Source organism: Kogia breviceps, chromosome 17 (genome assembly GCF_026419965.1).
Source record: "Kogia breviceps isolate mKogBre1 chromosome 17, mKogBre1 haplotype 1, whole genome shotgun sequence".
Taxonomy (NCBI): domain Eukaryota; kingdom Metazoa; phylum Chordata; class Mammalia; order Artiodactyla; family Physeteridae; genus Kogia; species Kogia breviceps.
Window position 1 is genome coordinate 25,961,555 of NC_081326.1, and position 23,695 is coordinate 25,985,249.

General features: G+C 34.1%; 1 protein-coding gene across 18 annotated transcripts in view; it reads left to right on the forward strand.

Annotated features, from left to right (window-relative positions):
- The window catches only part of RALYL (RALY RNA binding protein like), an 832,931-nt gene that overhangs the window by 708,645 nt on the left and 100,591 nt on the right, over positions 1 to 23,695 (forward strand). For all 18 annotated transcript variants that reach the window (XM_067018139.1, XM_067018137.1, XM_067018142.1 and 15 more), the window contains 2 exons: positions 11,695 to 11,742; positions 22,953 to 23,116. In XM_067018139.1, coding sequence (XP_066874240.1) covers positions 11,695 to 11,742; positions 22,953 to 23,116 — 212 coding nt within the window. The remainder of the gene's footprint in view (positions 1 to 11,694; positions 11,743 to 22,952; positions 23,117 to 23,695) is intronic.

Sequence of the window (23,695 nt, forward strand, 5' to 3'; positions counted from 1 at the left end):
TGAAATTTCAGCTTGGAAGATATCCCAGAAATACATAATGCATTAATTCTCTTCTCTATAAAATCCCTAACAAATGGTTTTTTGGGCTCTTTTTGAGACATGTGTGTTTGTTACACTGTGTTATGCAAGGTCATATAATGTTTTCCCACAGTATTTTCCTTTTAATGATTCTGTTTTCTTTCCCAAACTACTAGAAGCTCAAGATATTTGGAACTCATTATTCTATTTCTTTGTTATACTTAGCAGTAACATTCTTCCTTGTAATTACTACTCTTCAGTAATTGTCCTCACTTCTGGAGCCACAATGAATAAATTCAGTACCTCTTCCACTAGACAGCCTTTCAAATGTTTGAATAATTAGCTTCCTTCCTTCCCAAAGGTTTTTTTTCTCTAGACCAAACATTCTTATTTAATTCAACCATTTTTATATAGGGGGATTGTTTTGAAACTTATTGCCATCCTAATTTCTTTCATCTGCATGTGTTCCAGTTGGTTGAAATCCTTCTGAAACTTCACTGAAGCACATTGAACTAAATATTTACAGGGATGTCTCAAAAGTGAAAGTGCAATGGAATTGTTACCTCCTTTTTTAAAAGACACTACAGTTCATTTAATGCATTCTAAAATTCCATTGGCTTTATGGTAGTGGTATCATTCTCCTGGCTTATACTGAACTTGCAGTTGAAGAAAATACTTAAATATTTCTTACAACAATATCTGGTAAGCCATAGATAAGGTGATTTATGCTATGGACTTTAATTGGTCATATTCTTGCTTCTGTCATTTATGAAATCAGGATAATATTAATACTAACTCTAAGGATTTTTAAGACAATTAAATGATTTGATATATATAAAGCACTTAGAACAGTGACCAATGAATGCTAAACTTTCAGTAAATGTTATCTCATTTGACATCACTGTCATATATTTTTATAAGTTAATTTCCACAATGGGGAACATATGCAGTTGATATATTTACCCTTGAAGGAAAACAGTTTAGAAAAATGATTATAATCCAATAAGTTAAATAATAGTAATAATAAAAATATCAACTGTACAAGTTATGAAAAAATATTCACTTACAAATAGACAACCTCTAACCTTTCACTATGTATCATATGTGGGCATTCTTTTTTTTAATTTTATTGGAGATTAGTTGATTTACAATGCTGTGCTAGTTTCAGGTGTACAGCAAAGTGATTCAATTATACATATACATATATTCTTATTTTTTCAGATGTTTTACCCATTTAGGTTATTACAGAATATTGAGTAGAGTTCCCTGTGCTTACAGTAGGTCTTTGTTAGTTATCTATTTTATATACAGTAGTGTGTGTATGTTAATCTCAAACTCCTAACTTATCCCTCGCCCACCACCTTTCCTCTTTGGTAATCATAGGTTTGTTTTCAAAATCTGTGAGTCTGTTTCTGTTTTGTAAATAAGTTCATTTGTATCATTTTTAATTGGATTCCACATATGAGTGCTATCATATGGTATTTGTCTTTCTCTGTCTGACTTACTTCACTTAGTATGATAATCTCTAGGTCCATCAACGTTGCTGCAAATGGCATTATTTCATTCTTTTTTATGGCTGAATAATATTCCATTATATATGTTTACCACATCTTCTTTATCCATTCCTCTGTCTATGGACATTTAGGTTGCTTCCATGCCCTGGATATTATAAGTAGTGTTGCAATGAACATTGGGGTACATGTATCTTTTCAAATTATGGTTCTCTCTGGATATATGCCCAGGAGTGGGATTGCTAGATCACATGGTAGTTCTATTTTTATTTTTTAAGAAACCTCTATAATGTTCTCTATAATGGTTGTACCAATTTACATTCCTACCAACAAAGTAGGAGGGTTCCCTTTTCCCCACACCCTCTCCAGCATTTATTGTTTGTAGACTTTTTGATGATGGCCATTCTGACCAATGTGAGCTGATACCTCATTGTAGTTTTAATTTGAATTTCTCTGATAGTGATGTTGAGCATCTTTTTATGTGCTTTTTGGCCATCTGTATGTCTTCTTTGCAGAAATGTCTGTTTAGATCTTCTGCCCATTTTTTGATTGGGTTGTTTGTTTTTTTGATACAGAGCTGCATGAGCTGTTTGTACATTATGGAACTTAATCTCTTCTCAGTTGCTTCATTTGCAAATATTTTCTCCCATTCTGAGGGCTGTATTTTCATTTCATTTATGGTTTCCTTTGCTGTGAAAAGCTTTTCAGTTTAATTAGGTGCCAGGTTTTTTAGTTTTGTTTTGTTTTTATTTTCATTGCTCTAGAATGTGGATCAAAAAAGATCTTGCTGCAATTTATGTCAAGGAGTGTTCTGCCTATGTTTTCCTCTAGGAGTTTTATAGTGTTTGACCTTACGTTTGGGTATTTGATCCATTTTGAGTTTATTTTTGTGTATGGTGTTAGAGAATGTTCCAATTTCATTCTTTTATGCATAGCTGTCCATTTTTCCCAGCATTACTTATGAATAGAGTGTCTTTTCTCCATTGTATATTCTTGCCTCATTTGTCTTAGATGACCAGAGGTGCATGGGTTTATCTCTGGACTTTCCTGTTCCATTGATCTATATTGCTGTTTTTGTGCCAGTACCATACTGTTTTGATGACTGTAGCTTTGTAGTACAGTCTGAAGTCAGGGAGGCTGATTCTTCCAGTTCCACTTTTCTTTCTCAGGATTGCTTTGGTTATTCAGGGTCTTTTGTGTTTTCATACAAATTTAAATTTTTTTGTTCTAGTTTTGTGGAAAATGCCATTGGTAATTTTATAGGGATTACATAGACTCTTTAGATTGACTTAAGTAGTATAGTCATTTTGACAATATTGATACTTCAAATCCAAGAACATGGTATATCTTTCCATCTGTTTGTGTCATATTCAATTTCTTTCATCAGTGTCTTATAGTTTTCTGAATAAAGTTCTTTTGCCTCCTTAGTAGGTTTATTTCTAGGTATTTTATTCTCTTTTGATGCAGTGGTGAAAAGGATTGTTTCCTTAGTTCCGTTTTCTGATTTTTCATTGTTAGTGTATAGGAATGAAAGCAATTTCTGTGTATTAATTTTCTATCCTGCAACTTTACCAAATTCATTGGTGAGCTCTAGCAGTCTTCTGGGAACACCTTTAGGATTGTCTGTTTAAAGTATCATCTGCAAGCAGTGACAATGTTACTTCTTCTTTTCCAATTTGGATTCTTTTTATTTCTTTGTCTTCTCTGATAGCATGGCTAGTACTTCCAAAACCATGTTGAGTAACAGTGGTAAGGGTGGACATCCTTGTCTTGTTCCTGATCGTAGAGGAGGCCTTCAGTTTTTCACCATTGAGAATGATGTTTGCCATCTATGGCCCCTATTATTTAGAGGTTGGTTACCTCTATGCCCACTTTTTGAAGAGTTTTTATCATAAATGGGTGTTGAATTTTGTCAAAAGCTTTTTCTGCATATATTGAGATTATCATATGGTTTTTATTCTTCAGTTTGTTAATGTGGTGTATCACATTGATTGATTTGCATATATTGAAGAATCCTTGCCCCCCCTGGATAAATCCCACTTGATCATCTCACATGATCCTTTTAATGTGTTGTTGGATTCAGTTTGCTAGTATTTTGTTGAGGATTTCTGCATCTCTGTTCATCAGTGATATTGGTCTGTAATATTCTTTTTTTGTGGTATCTTTGTCTGGTTTTGTTATCCGGGTGGTAGTGACCTCATATAATGAGCTTAGGACAGTTTCTTCCTCTGCAATTTTTTGAGTTTCAGAAGGATAGGGGTTAACTCTTCTCTAAATGTTTGACAGAATTCTCCTGTGAAGCTGTCTGGTCCTGGACTTTGTTGGATGTTTTTTAATCACCATTTCAATTTTAGTACTTGTGACTGGTCCGTTCATATTTTCTCTTTTTCCTGGCTCAGTCTTGGAATGTTGTACCATTCTAAGAATTTGTCCATTTTTTCTATGTTGTCCATTTTATTGTCATATAGTTGTTTGTAGTAGTCCCTTATGATCCTTTGTATTTCTGCAGTGTCAGTTGTAACTTCTCCTTTTTCATTTTTAATTTTATTGATTTGAGCCCCCTCCCTTTTTTTCTTGATGAGTCTGGCTAAAGGTTTATCAATTATATGTGGTCATTCTTAAACATGTAGAATCCAAGAATGCCTAAACTGGATTGTCTTGGTTAAAATCCAACCAGGAGACAAGAGACAGAAACCACACCAGTAATTTTAATGGAGAAAATGTAATATTAATAATTATGAAATAGCAAAATATGGTTACCTACTTAAAAAAGGTAAAAGAAACTGCAAAAGGATATAAGAATAGAAGATGTAGGGAACAACTACTATCACTATGGCTTAAGGAGAGTATCCAAAGAAGGAACAAACTAGAAGAGCCTCTTTTTCCTAGACTGAGATTCACATCCCATTTGAAGAGGGGCTGACTGCAGCCTACTGGATGTCACAGGAGTTTGTTGGGGTGTTGGTGGACTGGGGATAATGAGCAGGCATCCTCCTGCTGGAGTGCCAGTGAGCTTCAGTGGGTGTCCTGTATGGTGCTGACAGCTGTGCCAGAGAAGCAAGGAGAAAAACACATGGGAACCAGGAAAAAGAAGCCCTTTTCTCTTCAATGCCTCTCAGTTTTCCTCCAAGCACTCTCTACTCACAAACCCTAACATGGTGCCAGCTGCCAAAAGAACAAGGTTTACAAGATCCAGCTCACAAAGCAAGAGTAAAAAGAAGGTGGATTTAGAGCTAAGAGGCAATAAATTTATATTTATTGGCAGAAAGCTCTAACCCAACATGATCTAACACAATTATAATTGTGTACACTTTCTAATATTAATCCTCAGGTGTTTAAAAATTCTAATATAGACATTTTGTTTTCTTACAAAAAGTAATAACAATAAATACTGTAGTGAAAAATTTCCACAGAAGTCTGATATTCAATTCAAAAAATATCTACTAGACTATAAACACCCTGTTTTTTCAGAGCTCACAATCTAATCAGATAGACTCATGAATTGTCAATAACAATATAAATATGTTCAGATGGAAGTATGAATAAGAAGCTCTAAGAATGAAACTGGAACATTTGTGAATAAATTCAGCTAAAACAAAAAGATGTGTAATATGCTACAGGATATTGACATGAGTCCTCCTAGAATATTTTATTGTGAAAATTTCAGGGTCAAAAAATTTAGGTAAATTAGAGTAAGTTCAAAGAAGGAAGACAGGAATGATGAATGGAACAGAGAGATTAGTTTGTGAAAGGAAAGGCTAACAGAAATAAATCTATATTGATTAGCTATGTGACAGGAAAAGCAGAGAGCTGACAAACATGAGTCAGATGTAAATACAAATAACTATAATCAAGGAATAGCACAGTAAGTGGAATTTAGTCTAACTCCATAAACTTTTAATTGGGGAAGATGTAGGACTTGAGTTATTCCCTAAGAATGGATTCATATTCAACAGAAAGAAGATACATGTTTTGACAGATGGAGAGCTTGAGCTAAACCCCATAACAGGAAATTTATGTTGAGCAACCAGTTGGGCTAATGCAGAAGACTGTGTAGAGTTACAAGAATATCTGTGTCTGAGGGTAAGGAGCTATTCTGTGCCACCCCAGATAATAGGTGCTGGGAAAGGATGAGTTATTAAAAGAGTAATTGAAGGAATTGTTAAAGAATGTCAGAAGAAGGAGCAGCATGTGGACAGTGCTGAATGTCGAAGAGTCTGAACATTACCTCAGAGACCATGGGGAGTCATTGGAGGGTTTGTTGTTGTTCTTATTTGTTTATTTTATATTCTGTAAAAAGAATTGTGTAAACACAATATTGGAATTATATGTGTGAATATCCTTCCTAGGGAACACAGCATGGAGAAGAGTAACAAGCATACCCCATTCAAGGTGATACTTCCAAAGTCAGAATCCCTGTGTTAGCCAGAAGAGAGAAAAATATTTCTCTTTTTTTCCCTCCTCTTTCTTGTTCCCAGAATTCAGACTTCATACATGCTTCAATTAAAGAAATCATCCATTAAATGTGTGAGACAGTAAGCTTGACTCATAACAATTAACAGACCCAAACTCTTAAATGTACTGGGTGGATTGTTTTAATCTTTGAACTTCTTAGTCACTCCATCTTTCTAAGCTGTTAGGTCCTGGTCCACAGTTAGCCAGGAATTCTATGAATGTGCCATAATCCTTGGGTTCCTCCCCCATTCTGAAATCCTTGGTAGTCAATTGAGTATTTTGTCAATGCGATTTAGACTTAATAGCTTATTCCATTGTTTTTGCATTTTGAATCCTTGTGTGTATGTGTATTCACTACACACACACAGACACACACACACACACAGACACACACACACACACTATCCAAAGTAAATATACAGATTTATTTGTATTCCCTAAAATGAAAATGGACAAATTTTTTGTCCACGTACAGCTTAGCAAAGTTCATAAATCTGTTCAACTGTGTATACTCTGACAGTCAGAAACCGCATCAAATTTTATGACAAGTTAGAAGTAGAATCCTGTAGGTATCTCTTGAGGAAAATTTGATTCACTGGGAACCACAGCTGTAGAGAAGTATGTCCTGGAAATTCAGCTATCTTACATTATGATTTCTGCATTCACAACTTCCATAGGTATTCTGAAGAATAGCTGTGCTAAAGAGAGAGAATAAACTTCATAAAGCACTGTTCTCCATACTTGCCCCACATTTTCCTACCACTAAACCTTGACCCTCTAGAAGGAATAATTTTGAACATTCACTTATCAAATCCCTACATCCTTTTTCAAAGACTAAAATGTCATTTCTTTCAAGAAACCTTGTTTGATTCCTTATCCCAACCACATCCTATTTCTTCTGCCTATAAGCTCTCATAGAAGTTAATATTTATATTTTGGCATTTATCAAATTTAGCTTTGAATTATGTTCATATGTGTATTTGTCTAGTCCCTTAAACTAGATTGTATTTGACTAATCCCTTAAACCTTGAGGTTAGCAGCCATGTTCTACTGATAAGATATTATTGTTCACAACTCCCAGTATTTTCCTTAAAATAAGTATTCACTAACTGATTATTCAATTTAGTTTAGGGATCAAAATATAGTAATTGAGAAGGCTCCAATCATTATTGGTAGGATGTCTGTTAAGAAACCATTAAAATGCTCCCTCCTTGTGCTACGAAATTTATTAATAGTCTTCAGATTATATTTTAATGATTATATTTTAATGATGCTCTGTGATAGAAAATTAAAAGAAATACTTCTGTGTATTCGTTTAGATACATAAAATACCTTGTAATGCTGAATATGACTCCTGCAAATGCCTTTTTTTGACATCTAATTTCAAATAGAGATTGACACAGAAAGAAAAAAGAAGGGATTTTTAAAAGAGAGAGAGAATCTGCAGGAGGGAAAAAAAAAGGCAAAAAAAAAAATTGAGGGCGGGAGGGATACTGAGCAAAGCACAGCAGGCATGAATCAGACTTGCCCCATGGTGATTCATCTCCTTGAATCTCTTCCTCTTCCTTGGAAATCCAGCTTGATTTTACAGCTTATGACCTGAGCCAACTACAGCCATGGCATTTCTGCTAAAATCCAAACCATTAAGACAAAAGCAGCCTTGCCAAAATTATACAGATTTGTTTGTGCATTTTATTTCATTTTTAACTTGAAAAGTAAAATTGAGTTTATGATGGCAGAAAGTGGGACTTGGAGATCAAACAATTTAGGGTGCTTAACTATAACTTGTTCTTGTAAATATGCCTTAGCAGTCAGGATTGAACAAAAAATAAGCAGACTGGACAAGATAAGTGAAGCATAGACTGAGAAAAATAATTTTTTTTTTCTCATGCACTTTTCAATTTCCAGAAGGCTTGTAAATTATTAAAGTATTTCTTAAAGGTATAAGACATGAGTAGAATCATCACTGTCATCCACATTAATAATAGTTCATATTTTCTCCTTTCCATTAAACTCCACTGTCTGAATTTATAATGTATTTTAAAAGAGTTTCAGAAAAAAAGGTAAAACACTTTAGCCACTCTTCTCTCTCTATTTGGTCACATCTGAAAATTCTGAGAATTAGCACTGTGTGGAAATTACTGTCCTATCAAGCAATAGCAATTTAATGCATCTAAAATGTCTATCACCATGTCTGATGCTTAGGTTATTATCAGATTAATGTATTAGAATCAATAACTTCTCAACATTATTTAATTATTATCATTATTATGACTGTTATTATTTAATTTCTAAGATAGTTCCCAGGTCGTTAAGAAAGACAAGGCAAGAGGCTGGGAGAATATTTACATGTCAAAGTGGCAGAGAATTTATCAATACAATTACAAGTTTTCTGAAGTAAATGCTCTAAGAAGAGAGAGGTCAGAAGACTATATTCAGGGAGAAATCTATCTATAGTTTAAGCAAGCTGAGTGGGATATTAAGGCCATCTGGATCACCACTAGACTGTGAGATTCCTGAGCAAAAACAAAATAATTTTGCTTCTAAATGCAAGTGTCTCTTACAGTTCCTGACACATAGGTCCTTACTCAAGTTTTGGCAAATGAGCATATGAATGACTGTGCTGTACTAGAATACTTATCTGTGTTATTTAGGATATTTAATATATCTAGACCTCAGTGTCCTGTAAAATTAGGATAACACTCTACATCTTATAGACTATTGTTAAGGTTAAATCAGATTATGTATGGAAAAGCACCAAGAATAGTGTTTCAATAACCAGAATGTTTCCTTCCCCAGGCATCATGTTTCATAAACAAAGTCTCAACAAGTTTCTTAAAATGATATTTTGTTTTGATTATCTTTTCTTTCTTTGCTTTGGCTGTTGGGAACTTCATTTGTGTTATCCAAACATGAATATTATTATACATACATTTGTATTCAACAAACATATTCTTTTTCCCCCAGCTTTATTGAGGTATAATTTACATATTGTGCAAGGTTAAGGTATACAAGATGTTAATTTGACACACTTATATATTTGCAAAATGATTACCACCATAGAGTTAGTTAACATGTCCATCATACCACAAAATGATCGTTTCTTGAGTATCTGTCATCAAATGAATGGATAAAGAAGATGTGTGAAATATTATTCAGCCATGAGAAAGAAGGAAATCTTGCCATTTGTGAAAACATGATAGACTTGAGGGCATTATGCTAACTGAAGTAAGTCAAAGAAAGACAAATCCTGCATGGTATCACTTATATGTAGAATCTGAAAAAGCCAGACCCATAGAAACAGTAAAATGGTACTTGGCTGGGGCTGGAGTTGAAAGAAATGGGGCTGGTCAAAGCATACGAACTTTCAGTTGTAAGATAAATAAGCTGTGGATATCTACCAACATGTTCTTAAAAATAATCAGCCATAAGGTACAACTATGATGACTCATGAAAAATGTGTATGAAAGTAGCATAACCTTAAACTTGAGACTTCCAAACAAAAATTTGGATAAGGTGTCATCATATCTCTTATCTTCAGAAGGAACCAAATCACAATGAAAATTATATGTACTGCTATTTCAGGAAACTTTTGAGGTGAAATTTATACCTTGGATTTTGTGCTAGCCAGTAGGTTTTCTTTAAAATCCCTCAACTCAACATCATAGTTGAGTCTAACACCAACAATATCAGCTAAAGCATTAAACATTATGACTTAAACAATCAGTGACTGTGGGACCAAAAGTGTTACCTTTGCTCTTACTGTTTCAGCAGTGGTCTCATTGTCTTCCTTTGTTTGCAGAGAGAGATATACAGCAGCACTGCTCTGGCTAGACAATGCATGGTCTTCCATCAGACACTCACATGGAATAGGTCTCCACTTTGCATTTCAGAACTTGAGTTCAAACGTATTGTGTTCCATTAGACTGGTTGGAGATGAAACCAACCCTCTCTGATGGGCTATGTATGCTATAGCAGGTTTTCTCCACCCTGCCATATGTAACGAGTGTCAGGACAAACACATACATTTATCCGGAAAACCAGGAGTAACAAGCCTTCCTCAATATGTTCTTTCAATTTTCCTAACATAAGAATAGTTATAAAGTAAAGGACCATTAAGTTGACCATCTGGGGAATATAAAATGACCTGCCTGTTGTACAGTGGTTAAACACAGAATTACCATATGACCCAGAAATACTCCTCTTAGGCATATACCCAAAAGGGATGAAAGCAGAAACTCTAACAAATGCTTGTGCACCAATGTTCATAGTAGCACTATTCACAACAGCCAAGAGGTGGAAACAACCCAGATGTCTATTAATGGATGAATAGGTAAACAAAAAGTAGTATATATATATACAATGAAGTATTATTTAGTAATAAAAAAATGGAATTCTGATATGTTACAACATAGATAAACCTTGAAAAAATTATACTAAGATAAGCCAAACAAAAAAGGACAAATATTGCATGATTCCATGTATATGAGGTATCTAGAATAGGAAAATTCATAGCAACAAGAAGTAGAATAGCAGTCACTGGGGATTGGTGGGGGGTGGCAGGGGAAGGAGGGAATGGAGAAGTATTGTTTAATGGGTACAGAGTTTCAGTTTGGGATGATAAAAAATGTTGGATATAGTTAATGGTGATGTTTGCACAACATTGTGAATGTACTTAATGCCACTGAATTTTGGCATTAAAAATTGACTACAGAAAGTAGTCAATTTATGTTATATATATATATTTTACAACAATAAAATAAATGAATAAACACTTAAAATGTTTACTCCCCTGCAGTAGAGATACTCCATTCATCACGAGATTAAATTTCTTCCAAGCTGGGGAGGGTTGCATGGTGTCATAAGAAATAGCTACAGATGTGGATTCAGAAGTCTTTCTCTGAAGCTTAAGCTCTCTCACTTACTAGTGATAAAAATTTGAGCTAGCCCCTTAGGTCCCTTGCACATTCGTTTTTTCCAGTTATAGTATCCAACCGAGTTGTTGTGAGGACTTAAAATTAAAAGGAAATAATTCATATAAAGTGCTTTGTAAACAACAATTGTACAAGTGAATGGGGGAAATTTTTATTTTACATTCCTTGAAGGAGCTTGATAATAATCTTATCACTAAAATGTACTTATTAATTTCTATTTAAATGCCCTAAATTATTGTTATTGCTGGTAAGACTTAAAGTGGTTTTTTTTAAAATTTTTCTCTATATAAATTATTGAATCACAAGTGTTTAGAATGAAAAGGAAATGCTGGATTTCTGAGGAAACAACATTTTTATTTACTTTTCTAACAATGAATGCATCATTAAACCTTTTCATTTATATTATTTCTATACCATTTGTTTATTGTTCATTTAGCCTCAGTATACATACCTTAGGAAAAAAGGATAGCTATATTATATCTTGTCTGGGGAAAAAAATGGTCTTACAAGTAGTACTAGTATTAAAAATTAATTTTGCTTTCTGCTCTCATCTTCCATTCCAAACCACTCAAACCATTATCAGTCTTTTCATTGTCAAATATATAATGAGTTTGATATGACATTATATCCAATTAGATATTATCTTGTAAAGCCGTTTGGATACATAACTACATTGAACAATAAATATTTAAAAGTAACAAATGTATTGCTATTACATTATAAATTAATACCAAAATTGCTGTTGTCAACAACTAATTTTTTGTTTCCCTCCTTAGTGGTTATGTCTTTGACTATGATTACTACAGAGATGATTTCTACAATAGGTATGTAAATTTCTTATCCTTCTTTCCCTTTGATTTAAATTATATTTTAACTGTTCTGTACATTTCATTCACAGGTATTATTGATTAATACATTTAAATAATATTTTATAGTAAAAATAAAGTCCCGATAAAATATAAGATAGCCAGATTTTTCTATTTTGATTGTACTTACTGAAATATAGTAGATCTTGGACTTTCAGAATTCAGAGGTGCTTAAACCTAAAAGTTGGTTCCTAATGTTTGGATAATATTCTAAAGATTTAATTAACCCATATTATTTTCCAGGTCTGTAGTTGACCTGGAATTCTTCAAGACTGAGAGATTTATAAATTCAGAAAATGAGTATAGCCTTCTAAAATACATCTGCTTTCATACAACACATAGATTCAGTAAAAATTAAAGACAATTCTTGCTTTGCATAGTAGTGTGTGACCATAAAAGAAAACCATGCAGAGTGATGTTAATAATCAATGAGGGGAAATAGGATTTTTCCATGACCTTTAACAACTTTTTGTCAAAACATTACAAAACTCTCTTATGTTATAAATATACATATTTACACATGTATACATATATGTATATTCCCTATTCATACGTATAGGAAAATACAGTGAAACTAATAGCTATTTAGTACACTAATTTAAAATTTTAACACTGTAATGTAAAATACTGAGAATTAGTGTGCTTCATTTCTTTGTAAAAAAAGACATCAAAAGTAATTTGAACAGCATTTGCCTTCTTTTATTATGATATGGAGAAAGCACCTCTTTTATCCCTTGGTGAATTGTCATACTCCTAAGACTGGATCAGCTTTGACATGTTATTAATGTTGTGAACTATCTCTGAAACTTCCCTCAGTGTGTGGTTCTTTTGCCAAGTGTCACTTCCTCTGGGACATCTTCGTCCCTTTCCAGCACATCACAACCACTTTCCTCATTTATGTCAATATGTTTTAATTTCAACTTACAATTGCATATTTTAATATCACATCTTTAATTTCTGATATTTTCCTTTTAGATGTAATTTTATGTAAAGGATTGCATTTATCTCTGACTTAAACCACTCTTTTGCTTCATCTGTGGGCATTGTGTTTAAGGAAGTCAATTTATGATAGCTTGTGGGAATGTTTCTTTTTCAGGTGAACTGTATATCAAATAGCTTTGTGGATTTTGAAGGAAGTTTTTGGCATTCAGGGCCATTTTTAGGCTGTGCAGAGCAATCCTTAGTGCTTTCTGAGGAGCATACTACTTAAAATTCATATAAACATATGGGATGTAATATATATATTTGGAATTTTAAAGAATATGTTTTATTTTACTAAGTTCCTCTGCCTCCATCTCTAGAGTCTCTTGAATAGAAGAGTGTCCACATCCCTATAGTCAGCTATTTCTCCTCTAATTCCATTTACATTTAATTTTAATTTTATTTCCAGTGTTACTTTTCAATTCTTTGCTGCACCAATCCCTTCTTTTGATTATCCATTTTTATAAAATGCCACATGAATTTATCACCAGCAGACAAGGAAACAATACAACTACACATTTGCTATCCGTGTGTGAAATAACAGATGCACAGGGACAAATCACTGACACACTTTGAAAGAGGTGATGTGATTGGCCACTGATATTCATGTGCATCTGTCATTTACTTAGTGATTTGTGGACTGAACAACTAACAGCAAAGCTTGGACTTCACAACATTACTCACAGTTAATATATGTGGTAACTGAAATTTGTTTTGTGCTGTTGGGGGACTGGTGTTATTTAACTAAGCATTGGTAATTGAGATATTAGAGATATGCAAAACAAGGACTGACTGTGTGTGTAGATAGATCATTGGACCGCACGCACACACACACACACACACACACACACACACACACACACACAAAATGCGGTAAATATTGTTTAAGCCTTTAATTGTAAATAAATTCATTCAAACAAACAAACAAAAACCCCAAGGCATAAAAATGCAAACTTAGAAAAACAGAATAGATATTTTAAATAGGGAAGAAACTTCATAATCCCTTGGAAGGGTCTTGTTCTCTCTGCTCTAGCCACGAGGGTCCTTTTTCAGTTCTATAAGAACACCGTGTTCCTTCCTGCCTGGGGACCTTCTTCTGATTGCTCCTTCTCCTCATACCTCACTCCACCATCTAGTTAACTTGACTTCAACCTTCAGATCTCATCATGAACACCTCTCTCAGACTAAATGAGGTTCCTCTGTTCCCCTCTCAGCACCCGTTACTATTCCTTCACAGCACTGTTCCTGGTTTTTATTGCGATATTTCTCTCTGCAACAACAGTATTTGGTTTATGTCCTTCCTTCTTCCAAACACAGACCTACTAGAGCATGGCCTTGAGGATATGGGGATGGGGAAGGGTAAGATGTGACGAAGTGAGAGAGTGGCAGGGACATATACACACTACCAAACATAGGGTGGATAGCTAGTGCGAAGCAGCTGCATGGCACAGGGAGATCAGCTAGGTGGTTTGTGACCACCTAGAGGGTGGGATAGGGAGGGTGGGAGGGAAGGAGACGTAAGAGGGAAGAGATATGGGAACATATGTATATGTATAACTGATTCACTTTGTTGTAAAGCAGAAACTAACACACCATTGTAAAGCAATTATACTCCAATAAAGATGTCATAAAAAAAAAAAAGGGCAGGGAAGATGCTTAGTTTTGCTTATTGTATCCTCAGGCACTGTCATCAAGTCTCACACATAGTGGATACTCAATTTTGTGATTAATTCATCTCCTTAGATTTAGAGACATTTTGTTTTCTCCAAGGTCACATAGTTAATTAGTGGCAGAAGTACAATCATAAACTAGGTGTCCATTTATACTCAACAACCAACTGTGTGGATACGCAAAACAGAAGAGGAGCAATATCAGTCTATGGTTTTACATAACAGGAAATAGCCTTATCTGCACGGAAATTAGATCCACAACCATACCTTTATCACCACTATGTTCAAACTACTGAGTTAAGCAAATGATTTCTCTAGTCAACCCCTTATGACCAAACATGAATTTTTAAGGATGGTTTTCTCAAATAATTTTTGTAATTTATATCAAATATAACATTTTATTTTAAATATTAAATAGCTTATAATAACTTGTCCTAATGTTGTGAAGATCTGGCAGCATTAAAATAATCCCAGTTACTACAAAAGAAATAACATTTAGATATTCTTTATTTAAAAATTTTAGTCTTTGACAATTGTAAAAACATTTCTGATATGCTTTTATGTTTCAGGATGCAGAACACTGTCTTCATTGTTATGAATAAAGTTTTCAATTAATATACATTGTCTTTTAATCTGTTAATATGAAAATGTTTTTGCATTGTAATCTCTTAAGTATTTTCTATCATGTGATTTCCTTCCACATTGAGAGAATTTCTACCTAAAATGGAGTAGATGGTAGGAGACCCAAGTTCTGGTAATTAACCTGTAACTTTGGGCAACTAGGCAGGTTTTCAGTTTTCTCATTTTTAAAATGAAGCCAATATTTGCATTTGCATTTTATCAATAAAAATCATTAGATAGATATAGACAGATGATAGATAGATAGATAGATAGATAGATAGATAGATAGATAGATAGATAGATAGATAAATAGGCAGATTTTACATGCAAAAGAGCAAGAGCCTTAATCAGCAAATAATTACAGAGCCTGAAGCTTCAGATGACACTCCACTACACAAAAAAGCTAACTCTGAACAATTTCCAAAATCATTTATTTGTCTTATATAAAACCTGTTTGGTTTATAAGTGTGCAAAGATCAGTATGGGTGTATTGCTAACAGACTCTCTGAGCAGTCTGTGCCCTCATTAGTTTATTTTTCATTTTTTCACTTGGCTAAGAGAGACAGAAGCATCTGCCACTAGTAGAGGTAGTCAGGAGTTCCCTGTGAACATAGATCCCCAGGAAAGGAAAACCGAGTGGAGAGGCTGGAGAAGAGAAATAGCTTACCAAGTCAGTGCTAACAGTTTTATCCACACTAATTCCTCCTTAGTGACTCTCTGCTTGTAATTATGGTTAATTTTTTTTTCTGTTTTTACTAGTGGTGCAAATTTGGGCAACTTATTTAATACCACAAAAACTATTGTCTCATCTATGAAGTGAGCATGAAATTAACACGTACCCCATAAGATTGTTCTGAGGATTAAATGAAGTAGCATATTTTTATGACCTGCATTATGCCTGGTATGTTTTTTGCACTTAATCCATGTTAACTACTAGTAACCATTAACGGTAACCATTAACAGTGATGGAGAATATGTTTCTTATACTGTTATTCATGTAGCAGTGTCCCAATGACTGAGCAATACAGTGGTTGCTCAGTTGTCCTTCCATAGTAGTCCATTGTGACACCTCTAGATCGTTCTGTTTGCATTCTTTTCCCTCCTCCTACCCCCCAGAACATTCTAGTTGCAGCTGAAAACTCTTATCTGCAGAGAGAGACCATTCAGTTATTTCCATTAACTCCATGCTCCTTGGTTTTCTGTCAGGAAAATGGAAATCACACAGTTATGTTGAACAAGGAGAATTGTTTGTAAAAACTTTCTAACTATGTATTAAGGAACTGAAAAGGCAAACAACAACAGTAAAACCCACAGTGGTATGATGGGGTTAGCAAACTACAGAAAGCAGCTACCACCTCTAGGGTTGGGGAAACAGAGGAAAAGATGGGATCAAATATCACTGTAGAAAAGGGGATTTGCACAACTCACAATGTGAGTAGGAGGTTCTGCTTAGCTGCTGCTGCTATATCTGAGCCCAGAGGGGGAACCCATGGGGCTGAAACCCAGACCTCTAAGGAGGCAATACCAAATGGTGCCAGGGTCTCTGAGGAAGTGTGAAGACTGTTCTGCAAATGTTGCAAAATTACTCTAACTGGATTCATTTGCTACTACTGGAATGAATTTTTGCTGCCAGGGTTAAGAAACAAGGCTAGAATAACGCTGACAAGAACAGGGACCCAAAACAAAAACAGGAAGCAAAACAGGAAGGGTCAAGTCCTCTCTTCCTCTTCCAGTCTCCTTCTCAGGTCCTTAATTGGCTGAGTCTAGCAAGGAGCCAGCTGGCCCCCGCAGAAATGTGGTTTGCAGGGCTTCCCTGGTGGCACAGTGGCTGAGAGTCCGCCTGCCGATGCAGGGGACACGGGTTCGTGCCCCGGTCCGGGAAGATCCCACATGCCGCGGAGCGGCTGGGCCCGTGAGCCATGGCCACTGAGCCTGCGCGTCCGGAGCCTGTGCTCCGCAATGAGAGAGGCCACAACAGTGAGAGGCCCGCGTACCACAAAAAAAAAAAAAAAAAAAAAAGAAATGTGGTTTGCAGACTCCCAACCCCAGATATGACTAAATGTCTCACATAAACTGAGAGATAATACCTTAATAACTGACATTGATTTACATCCTATTGTTAGCCTATTTCTGGCAGGTTTGGGAATTCTAATGTATTTGGGGATTTTCAACCCTTAAACTGTTTCACCTTAGAAAACTTCTCTACACAAAGTTCCATCTTAATGTGATTGCTTCGGTACATTTATCCAGCAGTAACTTTTCCAAAAACGAATTTCGTGTCTATCCATGGTTTCAGGGTTCATGAAGAGCATCACTAAATAATGGAATTGAGTGGTTATTCTAAACTTTCATTTTTTATATTACACAAAGAATTGCCCAATAATTTACAGCATTCAGTGGCATTGTCTTTTAAAAGGTCAAGTGCGACTCTACATAAAGAACATCACATGTTATTAAAATGAAACATAAATATATATACTCTTCCAAGTAAAGTGAAAGGAGAAGTATACCTAAAATTATATTGAACACCCCCAAGGAATGTTTTCAATTTCTGAGATATTAGCAGTTTTAATCCAACCTTTTTTCAATAGTATCAGGAAAGGCACTGAGCCATTTATAATCTCCAGTAATGAGTAAACGTGTATTGACAGAGAAAAAGAAATGCCAGAGCTGCTTTACCATATAAATATATATATAAATATATTATATATATTTTTTATATATATATTATATATATTCTATTTATATATATATATATCAGTGATTTAAAATCTGTATTGTTCAGATCTGGATCCATTTTGACCTTGTATAAATTAACATAAGAGAAGCTACCAGAGTTGAAGTTAATTAAAAAACTCTGTCAAGTTGCACTTGTCTCAGATCATTGATTATAGAGCACAGTATATATTCTTGAATACTGGAAAAATGTATTAGCAAGAAGCAATGTCTGTTTCATTGAGCAAATTTAAATTACCATCTGATAGAATGGGATTCCACTTATAACATTTGAAAACCATAGCATGGCCCAGTTGACAAAGGGTGTGATTTGGAGTTAGAAGCAAGTTTCAGGCCTTGGTGTGTGTGTGTTGACTGGTTAAACTTGGGGGAGTCATCTCATCCCTTTTTCACAAGTTTCCTTCATGGGCAAAATGGCTTAACAATATACACATTACAGAATTGTAAGAATTAAAAAGGAGAATCATTTTATTGATTTATAACTGCACCATTGGTATTTAATTGCATTCACTTTTTAGTTACCCAAAGCTGTATACAAGATATAGAAGATAGCAAAATTGTACAAAATATAAAGATTAAGTTAAGATCAAAATATTGTCAAAAAAAGATCATTGACAATTTCAGTAAGCCCTTTAAAAGCATGTTCAAGAAGCATTTGGACAAGATTGGGGATGGAGCCTGATGTACGGTGGGTTGTTGGCAGGGGTGGCTTCACTGAAAATCTTGGAAAAGTTTAGTGAGAAAAAACAGAAATGAGAATTACTCATTGACTGGTCTCAAATGAAGTGTGCCTTTAAAAAGTATTTTCAGATCCAGTTGTAACCAAAAGCTTATTTGAAGTCAAGGTAGAAATTATAAACAGAATTTTGAATAGTTCAAACAGTATAGAAAATAGATATACTAATAGGCTAGAATCATTCATGTGGATTTCAAATATATCCTTTCTTAAATATGAATAGTCACCTTAATTTGGTTTTATAGACTATGTTTATCAGAAGTTAAGCATGCTGAAGACAGAAGGGTGCAAGGTTGAATCAAGACAGAGCTGGAAATCTTCTCTGGTCCTAGAGTTAATGATCTTCATTTATCTGCTAAAAGACCCCAGTGAGAACACAGCCCTGAATTTGTTGTCAGATTTTGGCTCTGGGCAGACCAGTTATTTAACCTTAAGTCCAGACAACATTGTTTGGTTAGCATTTAACCACATAGGCACTGTAAATTTGCGTTCATAAATAAGGAAAATGAAAAAATCTTTTTTATGAGGGAAATTTAGAAGAAAACAGGCAATTACTGCTTCTTAAATTACTATTTATCTAAATGAAATTTTAGCATTCAGTGTAATATGCAAATATTAAATTTTTAATTTTATTTCACGAATTTTAAAATCACATTGGTTGACAGTGAAAAATAGGCATCGAGTCAAAAGTCTGTCAATCAAGTAATGATTTATTAGACTGTGGTGCATCTACTTGAGAAAATGCACCACAGCAATTAAAATAAACATTAGGAAGACCATTTTGCAAACTTGAGAAACGTTTTTTAATATAAACCAAAGAGAATTAGCCAGGATACATGACTGTACATATATTATGTTTTCAATTATGTGAAAAATATGGGTGCTTGTGGAAAAACAAATTAGAGAATGACAGTAGTTGTTTTAGAGTGAGAGATTGGAAGTTGTTTTCCTCCATGTATTTTTTTCTGAAAATACATGTACATGTTGCTTTATGATTGTTGAAGTTTAATAATAATAAACTTTTAGTAAAAACAAGAATTCAAAATTATATTCATTTTATATGTCAATATGCCATTAAATTGCCTTAGTCCAAAAAGCAACTTATTAAAATAACTAATATCATTATTCTTTCTAGAGACAAGGTATGTCTATTTTTATCAAGTAAATCAATATTAAAATTGTTTACCAGTTTTTAGCTTTTGCTTGATAATGAAATTATACATGAAATAATGAAAATGGTATTATTAAAGAAAACAAAATTCTAAACAAGAAACGGGGACATGAAAAGTAGAAATGTTTATTCAATAAAATAGACCCTCGAACTTCCTCAATTGGTCGCTTTTATTAAAATCTGACTACATTTATGTTATTTACTGATTGAAAGTAGGTCTTTTAAAGTTTTTATTTTAAAATAGACCTTAGGGAAGGGAGAATTATGTGTTTGACTTCATTATAAATCATTATCTATTTGACCTGTAAACATTATGGGAAAAACAGTATTTTAACAATATTAAGGAAAATGAAGGACCATTACAGAAAAAGAAAGGGAATATAATTCTGGGAGTGGAAGAACAAAAAACCAAGAGGAAGGAGGAAATTTTAAGCTTTTAACTGACCTTGGAGATTTGGATTCCATTTAATTCTATTGTACGGCAATTTTTGTTGGACTATTTTCTTTGATTTGCTAAAGACTGGATTCTGATGAGAAAGCCAATGCTTGTGTCTCCTTCACAGGCTGCCTTTCACCTACTTCCTTCTGCATTTAGAAGAGCCCCTACATCTCATCTTGCAATCCCAGAAAACTGACCCCTTCCCATCCTTATCTTGTTATGTTTTTATGCTTTAGGACAATACCCAGTCTTCCTTCTTTTTATTTCTGGTAAACTCAACTTTGCCCAGTGAAAATTAACAAACACCCCAACTCCATTAAAATTTAAAATTATGTTCTCACATGAAATGCCCATTTAACTTTGTTTGTATATTACAATATCACTCCTTAAAAATTAAGTTCTGATGCCACATATCTTCCCAACACAGTGAAAGAATCAATTGGTAAAACCTGATTCCATGGTGAGAAAGGAGTCATGTTTCTTTGCAGCAACACAGCAAAATATTCAAAGAACAAGTGTTACTTCCTATAGGAATTTACAACAAAGAACACAACACACACTGTGCATTTTACTAAAATGTACATCCTATACTAAAAGTATGCCACAAGTACAGTGAACAAATGCAGCTCTCTTTTCTCCGCAGGAGAGCAGGCCTGGACAACACTGGAAGCTTTATAATCCCTGTTTGGGGGGAAGCAATAGAAATACTGATAAACATTGCAGTTAAAATATTATTGAATTGCATTGTAATTGAAGTAGCAGTGAATATGGTGACTTTACTTGGCCTGCATTTCCAGTATAGCATTCTTACATCATTATATATTTTAGTTGTGCTTTAGAAATTTTCTTAACCCAGTGTATAGATTAGTTTATTTAATGAACCTGTTAAATTGCATTTTCAAGTCCTGGGGAAATTTTTCCTCCAAAAGAGCTTGCCATTCATATCAAGCAGCAACTTCTACCCTGGGAGAGATCAGACAATTGTCATATTTCTTTTCGCTCAATAGCTTTGGGTGTTGTAGCTCATGAAAATTTCCATAGTATCTTGGTTCACTGACTTAAGTTGCTCTGTGATTTCAACTTATAAATAAGTAATGTAGACTTTGTTTTGTGATTGAAATGAGGGGCAGGCTTAGTTGACCCTTTTGATTTTCCAGCCCTTAGTGGTATGAATGAGATTCACAACCCTTTTCAGCCTCATCCTGTCTATATCTTTTGAAGTACACTATAATGTGTTGACATCCATGACCTGCTCTTTGCTGGCAGTTCTTTGGCTCTAATGGACTTTGCTTATGTGCAGAGGATGACACCTCTCTTGAACTCTGTCTCATTTCATTTATTTTCCTTTCCAGACATCTCTTAGTATTGCCCTAGCATGTTTCCAAATCATTTTTGAACAGTTTAGCTCTCTAATGTAGAAGATATTCCTAGTACTACTTTAAAGTTCTGCTTTAAAGGTGTTTTATATACAACTTTTCTTCTCCATAGTGTCATAGTTTTTAATGTTTATGAATGAATATTTAGAAACCAGCCTATCTTGTTATTATATTTCATATACTATTTTCCAAAAAGAGATGATCACATTCCCATCTGTATGTGTAAATGAGTGTAATTTTATGAAATAACCTATTAGAGAAGGTTTTAGATATTTTAAAATTTAAAACTGTTCTAGTTTTCTCATTTCTGTCTTTCACATTATTTTTATTGACTGTTTTAAAGCAGTTATGAGAATGTAATCCATATAATGGTGTCACAGTAAACTACATAATAATCATCATTCTAAATCAATAGCACTATTTTCTTTATAGTGGACAAAGTAATAATACCTCTGGTTCACTGGCAAATAGAATATATATATCATTTTTTTTTCTCTGACCCTTGTATGCTGCTCAAATGTGCTAGGTCACACAAAAATTTGTTATGTGTATGCAGTATAAATAATATGAAACTTTGAATCTATTAATTATATATTATACATTTTATTCCTTTCATTGTTTAATGGAAATGCCTTGGTTGTAGTGAATACCATTTTTCATTCTTTAGCAGAAGCTTCAAAGGATTTTACTGGTATTCTTTTTTGTAGAAATTTTTTAATAGCTAACTACAAATATCTCTAGTCTCAATTTGCATGTCTATCAAATGGTCAGAATAGTAAAAAGTTATCCTGATAAATATTTCCCACCAGTTCTTTAGTCAGCAAAGGTTTGTCCTCATGCTACCAGCATTTCATTCAAACTCAGCCTCCTTTTTTCTGTAGTCAGCTAAGACTTTCATTACTTAAGGAAGTCCTTAGAGAGAGGTAAGGAACAATATTGATTTGTCTTTTATAGCTGCCCTATAAACTAGACATACTCCTATTTTTTTTCCTTCTGAACTGTTTTCTGATCATACAGTAATTTTCTTTTCTTTGTCCCTGATTCTGCATGGTCTATTCCTCCTTTCACACTTATGTGCTAATAAGTATCTGATGTGTTAAAGGAAGATTTATGTTCCAAAAATGGATAAATCTGTTAAATCAAGCAAAGAAATACACTTGGGAATGAAGGTTGACATAATTTCAACATATTGCAAAGCTCCTTGTTCTTTCATACCTTAAAAATGAGTTCATATTAAGGGTCAGATTCTAATGCCCAGAAAGCATAGACTATATTAGCATCCTGTTTCTTTGGTGAAAAATGAATCTTCTTGAGGACAACAATGATAACAAAAACATTTATTGACATTTTTAACAAGGCCATTCTCTTAATCGTCTCACACATTTGATAGAACACTTAGGCGTAAACCAATTCTCAGCCACGTTTGTATTTTGTGAAGGTTATTTGATTACCATGGGCGTGTGCCTCCACCTCCCCGCGCAGTAATTCCACTGAAGCGTCCCAGAGTGGCTGTAACAACAACTCGCAGGGGGAAAGGAGTCTTTTCCATGAAAGGGGGATCAAGATCTACTGTTAGTGGATCTTCTTCATCAGGCTCTAAATGTAAGTATCTTCTTTATTTTATTTCTCTTTAAAGAAGGATGGGGATATTTATCACTGCATGAATGTCTACGCTCAAATTAATGATTATGGAGCATTTGCTGTGTATAATATATGAGAGAAATGTAAAATGGATAAGAAATGGTCTCTGCTTTCCACTACACTACACTGCAGTAGAAAACTCTTTTATTAGAGCAAATAATATGCTCCTGACCCACCTAGCTTGTGACATATTGAAGTCTTGAATTATAACATGTTGCTTTTAATGAAGAAAAAAATTCACTTCAAAATAGAGTGCATATAGTATCTTTTCTGGGAAACAGTATGCAAATTCAGTGCATGTTTTGAATATTTGAGCACTGGGATAATTAAGATAAGCATAGTAGACAGGTTAAAAGGGTAACTTTCCATACTACTCTAAATCATGAGAATTATGTGTCTGAAGACATGTAGTGTCATAAAAAATATATCTATAATTTCACATTAATTAGTAAAAAGTAGAGATACAAATTTCCCAACTAAACACATTGATAAATTTTTACATGGACAGATTCAGAAAACTTTAATTTATTAGTAGAATAT